General features: G+C 41.1%; 1 protein-coding gene across 1 annotated transcript in view; it reads left to right on the plus strand.

The window, feature by feature from the left end:
- The window catches only part of cnot10 (CCR4-NOT transcription complex, subunit 10), a 56,262-nt gene extending 52,471 nt beyond the window's left edge, over positions 1–3,791 (plus strand). The window contains exons 18-19 of the mRNA XM_037677195.1: positions 888–963; positions 3,572–3,791. Of these exons, the coding sequence (XP_037533123.1) occupies positions 888–963; positions 3,572–3,732 (237 nt within the window). The 3' untranslated portion in view covers positions 3,733–3,791. The remainder of the gene's footprint in view (positions 1–887; positions 964–3,571) is intronic.
- Positions 3,792–16,688: the final 12,897 nt, after the last annotated feature.

Here is a 16,688-nt window from a genome sequence, read left to right on the forward strand (position 1 = left end):
TATGGAAAATAATGACCTTTATCACAATATGCTAATTTTTTGAGAAGAACCTGTACTGTGAAGCATGGGGGTGGAAGCATCATGCTTTGGGGGTGTTTTTCTGCACATGGGACAGGACAACTGCACTGTATTAAGGAGAGGATGACCGGGGCCATGTATTGCGAGATTTTGGGGAAAAACCTCCTTCCCTCAGTTAGAGCATTGATGATGAGTCGTGGCTGGGTCTTCCAACATGACAATGACCCGAAGCACACAGCCAGGATAACCAAGGAATGGCTCCGTAAGATGCATATCAAGGTTCTGGAGTGGCCTAGCCAGTCTCCAGACCTAAACCCCATAGAAAATCTTTGGAGGGAGCTCAAACTCCATGTTTCTCAGCAACAGCCCAGAAACCTGGCTGATCTAGAGAAGATCTGTGTGGAGGAATTGGCCAAAATCCTTGCTGCAGTGTGTGCAAACCTGGTGAAAAACTACAGGAAACGTTTGACCTCTGTAATTGCAAACAAAGGCTACTGTACCAAATAGTAACATTGATTTTCACAGGTATTCAAATACTTATTTGCAGCAGTAACACACAAATAAATTATTTAAAAATCATACGTTGTGATTTCCGATTTATTTTAATTTTTAGCTTATGTCTGTCACAGTGGATATGCACCTAAGATGAAAATTTCAGACCCTCCATGAATTCTAAGTGGGAGAACTTGCAAAGTTGCAGGGTGTTCAAATACTTATTTTCCTCACTTTTTATTTTGGAATACAAAAGATGAACCGATTTAACAAAAATCTGTCACACTCCAACTTGTTTCTCTGATCTCTAAGAAAACGTTTGTTAAATCCACAGTTTGTACGTCTTCAGGCTCAATGAGCACATTTTTGTTTGTCAGGCTGCATCGATGGTGAACAACAAGGAAATTCCTCCTGAAGCCATCCTGCTGGGGGTGTACCTGGAGCTTCAGAACGGTTAGCTCTTTATCCAACATTGTGACTTGTGTTTGTAAAAGCCCCTGAAGAGCCCAGAGGGGAGAAAGATGTTTTTTCACTTCAGTAAACTGCTCACACACACACATGTGGGCGGCTGTGGCTGAGTGGTTAGAGCAGTCGTCCTCCAATGCGAGAGTTGGGGGTTCGAATCCACCAGCAGTCACATGCTGAAGTGTCCCTGGGCAAGACAGTGAACCCCACATAGCCTCTGATGTGTGTCCCATCAGTGCATGAATGTGATCTAAAGCACTTATTAGTCTCATTAGAATGATTTGTTCAATTAGTTTTGTAGAGATCTAGTAGAGTGCTTTATGAATGGGTAAATGAGGACAGATTGTAGTGTAAAGTGCTTTGAGTATCTTGAAATAAAAAAAATGCGCTATATAAGTACAGCCCATTTACCATTTACACTTTTCAAAATTCTCAGTCAAGGCAAAACCCAGAGAGGCTGTAAAAACAAAGCAAATTAACTTTTACATCTCATGAGCCTTTTATCAATTCAAAACCGCTTTAAAACTCAAGTTTTGAAGTTAATAAAGCTCCTGGGTTGCGAAGAGAAACGTCTTTGCAAAATATAAGTTTTGTTACTTTGATGATCTGATGGTATGACACCAGTTTTTGTGTCAGATTGTATCTAATGTGATGTGATGGATACTAGACTGTTTCTCTGCTACTTTCAGTTTGTTGTTCCAGTTGAAGATGTTGAGTTCTGCACCGGAGTAGACTGCTAGATCAAATGTAAACACTGGACAAAACAAACACCACCAATCATTTTGTCGGTCCCAGTTGTGCATCAACTTAGAATTGATACACACGCTCACATGTACCATAATTTCTGGACTGAGCGCATTGGAGTATAAGTTGCAACCAATAAATAAAAAATTAAAAGACTTGTACATATATAGGCCCACGGGAATCCCCCCTCCCATTCTTTCCTCCCCGTCACGTTTTATTGGTCCACTGACCCGTTCGGTAATTTCATTGGTCAGATTACCAAAAAGGGTCAAATCAGGTCATCTTGACCGTTTCTTTTTGGGAGAAACTTTACGTCTTTCATCTGAAAGACTTAATCAGTCTGAGGCCTGCCAACCAGATCTGTCTTATAAAGAGCATCTACATGATGTGTTCATGAAAGACAAAACGTTTGTCCCAAAAAGAAACTGTCCAGATTACATGATTTAAGTTTTTTTGTGATTTAGCGCCGTATATGCATGATTGAGCTTACAAACCTTTTTTCATTGGTCAGATTTTTTTTAACCTTTATTTATACAGGTAGTCTCATTGAGTCACAGGACCCACCCCCCAAGAGAGACATGTATTGGGCAGCTATGTGAGCGCCCGGGTGTGACGAGCTAAGTGTTTTGGTAGCAGGACGCTCTTTAGCTGTCGGGGAAAAAAATCCATAAATCAGTTCAGCACCTGTGAAAAAAGTGGCGGCTTATAGAGCTGTCATTTCTAACCCGGGGCCAGGCCAAAATAATGTGCTGGATTGGCGGGCCGGGTCGGTGTCGGCTTTTGATTGTGGACGTACGTGGCTGGCGATCCAATTTGGATCACCAGCCGCGCTCGGCCGTCTGACCGTGTGCTGACCGGCCAGTTGAAAGAGGTAAAAAAAAAAAAAAAGAAAAAAAAGTCTAGATGGATCACTGCCAGCGACCCACCTGAAGCTTAACATAACTCAGCTGCTGCATCAGTGGACGCGCACAGCTAATGACCCAATTTAGATCAGCCGCTCACGTCCGCCAACCGTTATTACAACTATAATATTATAATAGGGGAGTGGTGGCGCAGAGGTTAGAGAGGTGGGCTTGTGATCCGAAGATCGCCGGTTCACGCCCCGGCCCCGACAACATCAAACGAAATTGCCCTCAATCGCCCCACTCTGGGCCCATGAGCAAGGCCCTTAACCCCACCATGTGCTCCCTAAACAGGTCTCTCTTGAAAATGAGTTCTCGTGGCTCAATGAGACTAACCTGGATAAATAAAGGCTAAATGAAAAAATATATATATTATAATAACTATAATATAATAACTATATTATAATAACTATAATATTATATAACTGTAATAATCCACTGAATCTTGTTAATAAACAAATCTTATATCTTCCTTTCTTTGAAATATGTTTTTAAATCCTGTCAAATGATTGCTTACAAAAGCAGTAAAAGCTTAATTAAAAATAAAAAAAGACAGTTTTTTTTTGTTGTTTTTTTTCAGGTCTGTAATTGGTCAGTTTTAGGTCGGGCTTGGAAAAAAAATGATATGGGTTCGGGCCGGGTCGTATTTTTTAGGCCCAAATGCAACTCTAGCGGCTTATGGACCAGAAATTACGGTACTGTCCATATTTACTTCCATAAACACAGCGTGCTGCATCTGCGTCCCGTCTTTTTTGACACGTGAACTGCTTCAGGGCCATAGTGTTGTGGGGCCTGATGGCGGTCAAATGTCTGTTGCACTCTTCAGTCATGTCCCTTCGCTCTGAGTAGTGGTGATGTCACTACCTTCATTCTGATTGTCTATCAGATGACTGATGTGATTTTTGTTGCTGCTTTCAATGTGAATCTATGATTTTTCTTTGTTTCCTCAGGAAACACTCGGCTCGCCCTCCAGATCATCAAACGGAACCAGCTGCTGCCCACAACAGTCCATATGATTACCCCTGAAGCTCGTAAAAACCCTCTTCTGTCTTTCCACCCTGTCCAGCCCATTCAGCTGCCCTCATCCTTCACACCTGTTCAAAGGAAGTGAGCCATTAGTTTCCTGTCAGCCACGATGTTCCTGTCAAATATTTGAAAAACGACCAACAACAGCTGGTGTTTCGGCTGATTGATTAGCTATCTCTAAAGTGAAAATAAATTTTCTTTACTGTCTGAAATCTGTCCTCTTTTCTGCGTCATCATTGTTTTAGACAGTTTGAATAATTCTTAAGTAAAAAAATTTAATAGTACTTATTTTATTTAAATGATTCTATCCTAACATGTATAAATCACTTTATTGATCAAATCAGAAAAAAATCTATATTAAATATTCTCTGTTACAAGTTTTAGAAACTAAAGAATAAATCTCTGTTTAACAGACCCTCCATAAACCTGAACATGAAGGCCTGTTTTACATCCGGTGAATTTACAGGTGCTGGTCATAAAATGTGAATGTTGTGGAAAAAAATTGATTTATTTCAGTAATTCCATTCAAAAATACTTATGCATTTTATTTGGTAGCACCTTTCAAGACACCGAAGGACACTTCACAACATTAAAAACACAAAATAAAACAATATAAAATGGCTATAAAAACACTAAACCAAAAAGAAAATAACAATAAATTAAAGTGAGAAGGCTAACTTGAACAGATGAGTTTTGAGTTGTGATTTGAAGGTCTGAAGGGAGTCAATATTTTGGATGTCTGGGGGAAGAGTATTCCAGAGTTGGGGAGCAGAGTGAGAAAAGGCTCTGTGTCCCATGGTGCTGAGGCGGATGAGAGGCTCGTTGAGGTGGATGGAAGAGGAAGAGCGAAGGGAGCGTGAATGGGTGATGATGTGCAGGAGATCAGACAGATAAGGAGGGGCGAGGTTATAGATGGCCTTGAATGTGTACAACAGGATTTTGAATTCTGAAAGTGACTGGAAACCAGTGAAGTTGCTGTATAACGGGTGAAATGAGGGGGTTTGGTAATGATGCGGGCAGCTGAATTTATAAACCATTTGAAGCTTACGGAGTAATTTTTGTGGCAGACCAAAAAGGAGAGTTGCAGTAATCAATTCGAGAAATGACCAATGGACCAGGATGGAAGCAGAGTGCAAGGAGAGGGATGAACGGAGACGGTTGATGTTTCGAAGGTGGAAGTATGCAGACCGGGTAAAATTATTGATGTGAGAGTGAAAAGAGAAAGTGCTATCAAGAATGACAACCAGACTCGATGTGAGAGGAGGGAGAAACCATAGAGCTGTCAATGGTGAGAGAAAACCTATTGACTTTAGATATGGTGGATTCATTGCCCATGAGTAGAAACTGTTTTATCACTGTTTAATTAAAGGAAGCTAGATGTTGTTGAGATGCATTTTCATCTCCAGTAATCATATTTGTTGTGTTTTCCTCTTCAATACTTATATTCACAAGGAACCACACGTCTTTTCTTCTGATTAAAAAAATGTTTGTTTATTGTTATCACAGGCCCCACAACTACTTCTTCTTCAGAACAGTTTGTTTGTTTGTCATTTTTATTCATTTCATATTTAAAACACAAAAACAATTTAAAAACCAAATGAAAAAAAACAACACTTCATAAAATGAAAGGTAGCAGAGGAAGAAAAAAATCTTATATCAGAGTCAGAGATTCTTTGTCATTCGCACCTCATGTGGTACATGTGGTGGAGCGAAATTATGTACACAGGGTCCCAGTTACATCCAACAATAAAATGTATAAGAAAAACAGTAATAACATCTAAGATATGAACTAAGAAAAACATCAGCTAAATATACACTAAGCACTCGTAACATAAAAACATTGAGCATCAGCACAAACATGAACATGAGTCTGTGAGCGGATGTGCACGCATGAACACATCAACATTTAAACAGATCAGCAGCAACATGATGTGATTTTTCACAGTGATTATTCTGGTTAGAGATTCATGAGTCTAACAGCCTCAGGGTAGAAGCTGTTCCTCAGTCTAGTGGTTCTACACTTAATGCTCCTCAACCTCCTTCCTGAGGGGAGTGGGGCAAAAAGTGTGTGTGCTGGGTGAGTGGGGTCCTTCATGATGCAGGTGGCCCTCTTCCTGCATCTGGAGGTGTAGATGTCTGTGATGGTGGGAAGGCTGATTCCGACAGACTTCTGTGCAGCCTTCACCACTCTCTGCAAAGCTTTTCTTTCTGCAGCTGTGCAGCCTCCATGCCACACGTTGATGCTGGAGCACAGGATGCTCTCCACTGCACACCTGTAGAAGGAGGTGAGGACTGAGCTTCCCAGACCAGCTCGCCTCAGCCGTCTGAGGAAGTAAAGTCTCTGATGAGCTTTTTTGATCAGGCTGGTGGTGGTGTTGCTCCAGCTGAGGTTGTCATTCATGTGTACACCCAAGTACTTGTAGCTGGAAACCGCTTCCACCGCAGATCCTCTTATGTTCAGGGGGGTGTAGATGTTTTTGTTCCTTCTGAAGTCCACAATCATCTCCTTTGTCTTCTTCACATTGATGTGAAGGTTATTCTCTTTGCACCAGCTCTCCAGGTGTTCCACCTCTTGCCTGTAGCTGGACTCATCATCGTTTGTGATGCATCCCACCACCGCTGTATCATCTGCAAACTTTACAATGTGACAGCCTGGATGGGTAGCTGCACAATCATACGTGAGCAGAGTAAACAGGAGGGGGCTCAACACACATCCCTGAGGAGAGCCAGTGCTGAGGGTTATGGTGGAGGAGAGGTTGTGGATCCTCACTAACTGTGATACAGTATCTGCCCCTTGTTTAAAACAAAAACAATTCAAACAATAATCATCTATAAGTAATATAACAAAATAAATAACTCATCACAATTTTACGTATTTATGTGTATCTTTCCAAAATTTTAATCTTAATCATTTTTTTAAATATAGGCAATGACTTTACTTTTTTTACATCGTTTTCCAAACTATTCCACAGACCTATTCCCTGTGGTTTAACAAAAATGTCTGTTCCCTTAAGATTATAGCAACTTTTCCTTTTTGCAAAATACGTTTGAATGTTTGAAGGTAGTGTGTAGTTCTGAGCTTTATACAGTACTAAAATAATATTATAGTTAACCAAATCATAAAACTTCAGTAATTTCAATTGATAAAATAAAATACTAGATGGATGACAATAATGCTTTCTTGTGATAATTCTTATAGCTCTTTTATGCAAAATAAAAATAGGCATCGTTATAGTTTTACATGCTGTTCCCCAAACATCAATACAATAAATTAAATGCGGGACTATAATTGTATCATACAGCAAATACAAGGCTTTATCATTCAATAAGTCCCATACTTTATACAGTACTGCAGTGGATTTAGTTATTTTAGTTTTTACAGAATTTATGTGCTGTTTCCATGACAGTTTATCATCAATAATTACACCCAAAAACTTCACCTCACCTACTCTGCATATCTCAACACCATCAACTCTAAAAGGAACATCGACAGTTATCTTTTTTTTTTTTTTTTACTAAATATCATATAATTAGTTTTATCAAGGTTCAATGATAACTTATTTAATTTAAACCAATTTTGTATTTTGACAAACTCCATCTTCATCAACTCAAACATCTGTTCCAAGTCTTTACCCAATTAAAAGAAAGTGGTATCATCAGCAAAGAGAACACATTTAAGGATACTGGACACCTCCGTCAAATCATTTACATACAAAATAAACAACTTAGGTCTAAGTACAGAGCCTTGTGGCACTCCACATGAAATACTGCTTAGGTTAGATCTTACATTGTCTATTTGTACAAACTGTTTTCTGTCTTTTAAATAACTACATATCCACTGCAAAGCTGGTCCTCTAATACCATATTTTTTAATTTATCAATCAGAATGGTGTGGTCAATTGTGTGTCAAATGCTTTTTTTAAATCGACAAATATACTTATACAATGTTGTTTTTGATCTATAGCTGTAGTAACTTGTTCCATCCACTCCATAAGAGCCATGGATGTTGAGTTTTTTGATCTGAACCCATACTGACTATTACTTAAAATATTATTTTTTATCAAGAAATAAGTCAAATCTGGTCACAAATAATTTTTCTAGAATTTTTGAGAATAGTGGCAACAAAGATATAGGTCTGTAGTTGTTAAATACACATTTGTCACCATGTTTAAACAGAGGAACTACCTTAGCTATTTTCATTCTGTCTGGGAATATTCCTGTTGAAAATGACAAATTACATATATATGTAAATGGCTCAATAACATGACTTGTTATTTCTTTTACAACCATCATATCCATGTCTTCACAGTCTTTTGATCTTTTGTCAGTAAATTTTTTAACTACCTTCATTATTTCTTCTTTGTCAGGTCCCTTTAGAAACATACTGTTAACACAATCACTGATTAAATAACTCACATTTTTATCCACTTTTGGTACTGAATTTGCAAGGTTAGATCCAACATTTACAAAGTAATTATTAAATCCATTTGCGATTTCATTTTCATCATGGATTTCCACATTATTTTCCACAAAATATTGAGAAAGACTCGTACTAACCTTATGTTTTTTCAAAACACTGTTCATTACTCGCCATGTTGCTGAGGAGGATTGTGGAGAAGGGCCGATTCCAGACCTTGGGTGACCTGCGGAAGCAGTGGACTGAGTCTGGAGTAGAAACATCCAGAGCCACTGTGCACAGGCGTGTGCAGGAAATTGGCTATAGGTGCCGCATTCCCCAGGTCAAGCCACTTTTGAACCAGAAACAGCGGCAGAAGCGCATGACCTGGGCTACAGAGAAGCAGCACTGGACTGTTGCTCAGTGGTCCAAAGTACTTTTTTCGGATGAAAGCAAATTTTGCATGTCATTCGGAAATCAAGGTGCCAGAGTCTGGAGGAAGACTGGGGAGAAGGAAATGCCAAAATGCTAGAAGTCCAGTGTGAAGCACCCACAGTCAGTGATGGTCTTGGGTGCCATGTCAGCTGCTGCTGTTGGTCTGTGTTTTATCAAGGGCAGGGTCAATGCAGCTAGCTATCAGGAGATTTTGGAGCACTTCATGCTTCCATCTGCTGAAAAGCTTTATGGAGATTTTTTTTTTTGTATTGAACGCTTTTTGAACTTTATGGAGATGAAGATTTCATTTTTCAGCACAACCTGGCACCTGCTCACAGTGCCAAAACCACTGGTAAATGGTTTACTGACCATGGTATTACTGTGCTCAATTGGCCTGCCAACTCTCCTGACCTGAACCCCATAGAGAACCTGTGGGATATTGTGAAGAGAAAGTTGAGAGACGCAAGACCAAACACTCTGGATGAGCTTAAGGCTGCTATTGAAGCATCCTGGGCATCCATAACACCTCAGCAGTGCCACAGGCTGATTGCCTCCATGCCACGCCGCATTGAAGCAGTCATTCATGCAAAAGGATTCCCGACCAAGTATTGAGTGCATAACTGAACATGATTATTTGAAGGTTGGCATTTTTTGTATTAAAAACACTTGTCTTTCATTGGTGGGATGAAATATGCTAATTTTTTGGGACAGACATTTTGGGTTTTCATGAGCTGTATGCTATAATCATCAGTTTTAAAACAATTAAAGACCTGAAATATTTCAGTTGGTGTGCAATGAATCTGAAATATATGAAAGTTTCATTTTTATCATTACATTATGGAAAATAATGACCTTGAGAAGGACCTGTATAACATAGATGACAGATCAAAAGTTTAATCTGAGTAAATGTAACATTTTAAAGGAAAAATATGTTGATTCAAAATTTCACAGTGTCAACAAATGCCCCAAAAAGTTGGGACAAGTAAATGGACTGTAAATGGACTGTACTTATATAGCGCCTTTCTATCTGATCAAGATACTCAAAGCGCTTTACACTACAATCTGTGTCCTCATTTACCCATTCATACAGGACTCTACTAGATCTCTACAAAGCTAATTGAACAAATCATTCTAAAGAGACTAATCAGAGCTTTATCACATTCATACACCGATGGGAGACACATCAGAGGCAATGTGGGGTTCAGTGTCTTGCCCAGGGACACTTCAGCATGTGACTGCTGGTGGATTCAAACCCCCAACTCTTGCATTGGAGGACGACTGCTCTAACCACTCAGCCACAGCTGTCCCTAAGTAGCAATAAGAGGCTGGAAAAAGGAAATTGGGCATATAACAAACAGCTGGAAGACCAATAAACACTAATTAGGTCAATTGACAACATAATTGGGTATAAAAAGAGCTTCTCAGAGTGTCAGTGTCTCTCAGAAGCCAAGATGGTAAGAGGATCACCAATTCCACCATTGTTGCACAGAAAGATAGTGCAACAATACCAGAATGGTGTTACCCAGCATAAAAAAAGCAAAGACTTTTAAGTTATCATCATCAACCGTGCATAACATCATCAAAAGATTCAGAGAATCTGGAAAAATCACTGTGCGTAAGGGTAAAGACCGTAAAACTCTACTGGATGCTCGTGATCTCCGGGCCCTTAAACGTCACTGCACCTCAAACAGGAATTTCACTGTCAAGGAAATAACAGAATGGGCTCAGGAATACTTCCAGAAAGCATTGTCAGTGTAGTGGACTAGGCCTCCGACCAAAACCTGCCTCTGAAGACCTTCATGGGACTACTACTACTACTATTCCTGTAGACTCCTGGTGGAGCATAGGGCTGCAACAACACCCCGCCAACGAACTCTGTTGGCGGGGTCCCTTCATTGGACAGGAACTGTTATTTCATTGATTTGAATCCAGAAATACAAATTAGCTCGTCCAGAGACTTTCTAATTGTATCCTGAACTAATCAATTGAAAGAACACTCTCTTTTTTATATTATCATTACTATTTTACAATATCTTGATAATCAAAAGTGTGTTTAGTTCATACCATTTTTAAATATTGAAGTGAACCACTTATTTTAAATCAACTGTGAAACAGTATTAATGATTTTTTAATGAGGATTAAAAACCACCCAGCGGTTAAACGACGACATACGGGCTAAACATGTCAGGTTGGGGAGGGGGCCGGAGAAATCTACGGAGTCCGTCATGGTTTTAGCAAAGTCACACACCGAAGCAACATTAATTTTAGTGACCTCCGATTGGCATAACCGGGTGTCATTACCGCCGACGTGAATAACAATCTTACTGTATTTAGCCTTAGCCTTAGTCAGCAGTTTCAGATAAGATTCTATGTCGCCCGCTCTGGCCCCCAGAATGCATTTGACTATGGCCGCTGGAGTCCCTAAAGCCACGTTTCGGACTATGGAGCTTCCAATAACCAGGGTCTGTTTCCCAGCGGGTGTGTCACTGAGCAAGGAAAATCTATTAGAAATGTGAACGGGTCGGTGGTGAACTGGGGGCTTAGCCTTAGCACTACACTTGCTCCGGACCGTCACCCAGCCGGCCTGGGGTCCCGGCTGCTCGGGGTCTGCTGGAGGACCGCTAACGTGAGAAAACAGAGGAAGCAGGGAGAGAAGGAGCAGCCATGCTAAGCTAACGCTAGCAGGATCTAGCAGAGCCAAATACACCAATAAAAACCGAGAAGTGTTGAAAGATAAGAGGTGTTTTAAGCACTATCCAACAGTAGAAAAACAACTGTACTAAGTGTGTTTGTGAACTAGAATGAAAAACTGTTTTCTGGATTTATCTGTCTTTTGCACAGAGATGACTCGAGCAAACAATTCACTCGAGCTACCGACAGACAAACGGGAAATGACACAATACGTCTCACCACGAACGTGCAACGTGATATCTGTTCAATTAATTTTAACATTCTTTGAAGGTAACACCTCGCCACCTCGTCTTCTTCATCACTGATCACAGCATCAATGGACTCTGTTATTAATTGTATTAATGTTCGACTTGTTGTAACAGGTCCACTTTGGATTTTAGCTTCTGTACACACCTCTTTGAGCTGATCCAACTGCAAGAGCCATAACTGTTGAGAGACGCTCTCTGCCAGCTCCTCCGTATCGGTCGCGCGTGGTGCAGGCGTGCCCCAGCCTTTGCTAGCACAAGTCAGCATTCCTCAAAGAAAGTCCCACAGCGGCGTTAATAATCTCAGTGGAACCTCCAATATTGTGTTGGACACTCCAACAATGAAGACGTCGAGGCGTGCATTTGGTTGCAAATAATCTTTTTACTTTCTGTTTCTCTGAAAATACAAACCGGATTCCAAAAAAGTTGGGACACTAAACAAATTGTGAATAAAAACTGAATGCAATGATGTGGAGGTGCCAACATCTAATATTTGATTCAGAATATGATTTGTGTTGTGACAAGTTTGTACACAAATCACAGATCAAAAGTTTAAACTGAGAGAATGTATCATTTTAAGGGAAAAATCTGCTGTTTCCAAATTTCATGGCGTCAACAAATCCCAAAAAAGTTGGGACAAGTCCATTTTTACCACTGTGTGGCATCCCCCCTTCTTACAACACTCAACAGACGTCTGGGGACAGAGGAGACCAGTTTCTCAAGTTTAGAAATAGGAATGCTCTCTCATTCATGTCTAATACAGGCCTCTAACTGTTCAATCGTCTTGGGCCTTCTTTGTCGCACCTTCCTCTTTATGCTGCGCCAAATGTTCTCTATAGGTGAAAGTTCTGGACTGCAGGCTGGCCATTTCAGTACCCGGATTCTTCTCCTACGTAGCCATGATGTTGTGATTGCTGCAGAATGTGGTCTGGCATTATCGTGTTGAAAAATGCAGGGTCTTCCCTGAAAGAGATGACGTCTAGATGGGAGCATATGTTGTTCTAGAACCTGAACATCGTTCTCTGCATTAATGGTGCCTTTCCAGACATGCAAGCTGCCCATGCCACAAGCGCTAATGCAACCCCATACCATCAGTGATGCAGGCTTCTGAACGGAACTTTGATAACAACTTGGGCTATCCTTGTCCTCTCTGGTCCGGATGACATGGCGTGCCAGTGTTCCACAAAGAACTTCAAATCGTGACTCATCTGACCACAGAACAGTCTTCCATTTTGCCACACTTAAATGACCCCTGGCCCAGTGCAAACGTCTGAGCTTGTGGAGCTTGCTTAGAAATGGCTTCCTCTTTGCACTGTAGAGTTTCAGCTGGCAACGGCGGCTGGCACGGTGGATTGTGTTCACTGACAATGCTTTCTGGAAGTATTCCTGAGCCCATTCTGTTATTTCCTTGACATTGGCATTCCCGTTTGAGGTGCAGTGATGTTTAAGGGCCCAGAGATCACGAGCATCCAGTAGAGTTTTACGGCCTTGACCCTTACGCACAGTGATTGTTCCAGATTCTCTGAATCTTTTAATGATGTTATGCACGGTTGATGATGATAACTTAAAAGTCTTTGCTATTTTATGCTGTGTAACACCATTCTGGTTTTGCTGCACTATCTTTGAAGCTCTTTTTATACCCAATCATGTTGTCAGTTGACCTAATTAGTGTTAATTGGTCTTCCAGCTGTTCGTTATATGCTCAGTTTCCTTTTGCCAGCCACTTATTGCTACTTGTCCCAACTTTTTTGGGATTTGTTGACACTGTGAAATTTTGAATCAACATATTTTTCCTTCAAAATGTTACATTTACTCAGATTATACTTTTGATCTGTCATCTATGTTATATTACAAATAAATATTGACATTTGCCATCTCCACATCATTGCATTCAGTTTTTATTCACAATTTGTTTAGTGTCCCAACTTTTTTGGAATCTGGTTTGTACAAACAACAGGCACAGATAAGTCCGACGTGCTTTACACTAATGACTACAAGTGTTCTAGGGGTGGCTGTGGTTTGAGCAGTGGTCCTCCAATGCGAGAGTTGGGAGTTCGAATCCACCAGCAGTCAAGTGTCAGTGTCCCTGACACTGAACCCCTCATATCCTCTGATGTGTGTCCCATCTGTGATCTAAAGCACTGATTAGTCTCTTTAGAATGATTTGTTCAATAGCTTTGTAGCGATCTAGTAGAGTGCTGTATGAATGGGTAAATGAGGACACAGATTGTAGTGTAAAGCGCTTTGAGTATCTTAAAATAAGATAGAACGGCGCTATATAAGTACAGTCCATTTACCATTTTACTGAGCTGCATACATTTCCAACACAGATACTTAGGACCAGGGCTGCTCCTAGTGCTTGCTTGGACTCAATTCCCCCTCAGCCAAAATATAAATTTTCACTGTGCCTATAACTCTGCAGCCTAACTTGAATACTGAAATACATAGTGGGTTTTAGTTACAAAACAAAACTAAATATTTAACAGAAGAGGATCACATATTTTAAGTGTGGGGGGCGGGGGGGGGGGATTGCCCCTTGTTCTGAAGCCCCCTGTCACTGGTCCTTCACACAGGTGACCCTCTTCCTGCATCTGGACGTGTAGATGTCTGTGATGGTGGGGAGGCTGACTCCAACAGACTTCGGTGCAGCCTTCACCACTCTCTGCAAAGCTTTTCTTTCTGTAGCTGTGCAGCCTCCATGCCACACGTTGATGCTGGAGCACAGGATGCTCTCCACTGCACACCTGTAGAAGGAGGTGAGGACTGAGCTTCCTGGTAGTGTTGTTGACTCAGCTGAGGCTGTCATTCAGGTGCACACCCAAGTACTTGTAGCTGGAGACTACTTCCACTGCAGATCTTCCTATGTTCGGGGGTGGGGGTGGGGGTGGGGGGGTGTTTGTTCCTTCTGAAGTCCACAATCATATCTCCTTTGTCTTCTTCACATTGATGTGAAGGTTGTTCTCTTTGCACCAACTCTCCAGGTGTTTCACCTCCTGCCTGTAGCTGGACTCATCATTGTTTGTGATGTATCCCACCACTGCTGTATCATCTGCAAACTTTACAATACGACAGCCTGGATGGGTAGGTGCACAATCATATGTGAGCAGAGTGATCAGGAGAGGGCTCAGCACACATCCCTGAGGGGAGCCAGTGCTGCCGGTTATGGTAGAGGAGGAGAAGTTGTGGATCCTCACTGACTGATGTCTGTTTGTTAAGAAGTCTAGTACCCAGTTGCAAATGGAGGGGCTTAGTCCTAATATGAGTAATTTGTCCATTGTGGTTTGGGGATCATGGTGTTGAAGGCAGACGTGAAGTCCACAAAGCGCATACGGACGTAGGAGTCCTACTCCAGGTGGGTGAGAGCAGTGTGGACCACAGAGGAGATGGCGTCCTCTGTTGATCGGTTCTCACGGTATGCATACTGATGAGGGTCCTCGTTGATGGTTGTTTTGATGTGGGTCATGACCAGTTTTTTGAAGCATTTAGCGACTATCGGGGTGAGGGCCACTGGCTGGTAGTCATTCAGACCAGACACTATAGAGCTCTTTGGGACTGGGATGATGGTGGCAGTCTTCAGGCTGGTGGAAACTGTTGCCAGGGTCAGTGAGGAGTTAAAGATGCTGGCCAGCACCTCACAGAGCTGATCAGTAGTCTTTCAGCACCTTCCTGGGGATGTTGTTATGGTCAGTTGCTTTGTGAGGATTAATCCTCCTGAAAGTACTCCTTACTTTTGCTGAGGTCATGCTGAGATGCTCTTCATCCGGTGGTGAGGTGAGTCTGGTGCTGGGTGGTCTGTTCGGGTCTTCAAAGCGTGCATAGAACTTGTTGAGGGCATCAGCATTGTTCACGCCTGCCTTTATAATCTGTTATACACTTAATACTTAATACACTTAAATCCAGTATCTCAGAAAATTAGAGTATTACTTAATAAAAAAGGATTTTTAGAACTGTTGGCCAACTGAAAAGTATGAACATGAAAAGTATGAGCATAGAGGGCAGTGCTGCCCCATAGGGACAGTGAAGCAGGTGCTGCAGTCTCTGTGCGTTCTTCTGTTACACAGAGGGGTGGGGGTGAAGCAAATGGTACACTCATTTAAATTTGTTCAGACAAAATGGAAGATCATATTTCAAAACTAAAGGATTTTTCTAAACTAGATTTTCAGTCGAAACAGAGTATTAGAGACTCCTCCTTGGTGATTATCTCCACTGAAGCAGCCAGACTTCAAAATGAAGGCAAACCGCGACAAGGTTTAAAACAGAGTAACAGAGAGATTCGTGGAGAAGAATAGGCGCGTGGACTTCATCTTAAAATAAAGGAAAGATAATACTTTTTTTTTTTTAAAAAGCAACAAAAAAAACCCGAGAGGATACTCCTACCCCCCCCCCCCCCCCCAAAAAAAAAGTTTGACCTTACATAAATATTTAGTTTTTCTTGCCATCATTGTTGAACAGTATGGAGTTAATTAAAGCATAATTAGATGCCTTTTTAAAAAGACTAAATTGAAATATAAGCTTCTATTTTGGGTTCATGTGAGCATCCAATTCCAGACAGTCAGCGCTTCACCTGTCACAAAGCGGGTCTGATTTAGGGGAAGAGGATGATAAAATGAAATGTGCACAGCCTAGAATACCGATTTACAAGCTGTGCACACAAAAATAAATTTGCATTAAAAAAAACTGTTCAAAACATGGCAGCATGATTTGGTTCATTGGTCCCCAGTACTTAGAATTCAGTGCGATTGCAATTGAAAATTAGCAGCACAATCAAGTACGGCCATGTTAGGTTGGACTCTTCTGTCAGTTCAGTCTGCACTATTACAAAGTGATGGACTTCTTTTTGATAGCATGAAATCATCCATCCACTTTTACCCACTTCTTCCTTCTCGTGTCCAGCCATCACTGTGTGAGAGTGGTTGGAGCAGTCATCCTCCAATGCAAGAGTTGGGGGATCGAATCCAACAGCAGCCACATGCCAAAGTGTCCCTGGGCAAGACACTGAACCCCTCATTGCCTCTGATGTGTGTCCCGTTGGTGTATGAATGTGATAAAGCTCTGATTAGTCTTTTTAGAATTTGTTCAATTAGCTTTGTAGAGATTTAGTAGAGTGCTGTATGAATGGGTAGATGAGGACACATATTGTAGTGTAAAGTGCTTTGAGTATCTCGATAAGATAGAAAGGCGCTATATAAGTACAGTCCATTTACCAATGAGAGTTCTTCTACAGGTCCTTCTCAAAAAATTAGCATATTGTGATAAAGGTCATTATTTTCCATA

This window comes from Nematolebias whitei, chromosome 5 (assembly GCF_014905685.2).
Source record: "Nematolebias whitei isolate Nwh7 chromosome 5, NemWhi1, whole genome shotgun sequence".
NCBI lineage: Eukaryota > Metazoa > Chordata > Actinopteri > Cyprinodontiformes > Rivulidae > Nematolebias > Nematolebias whitei.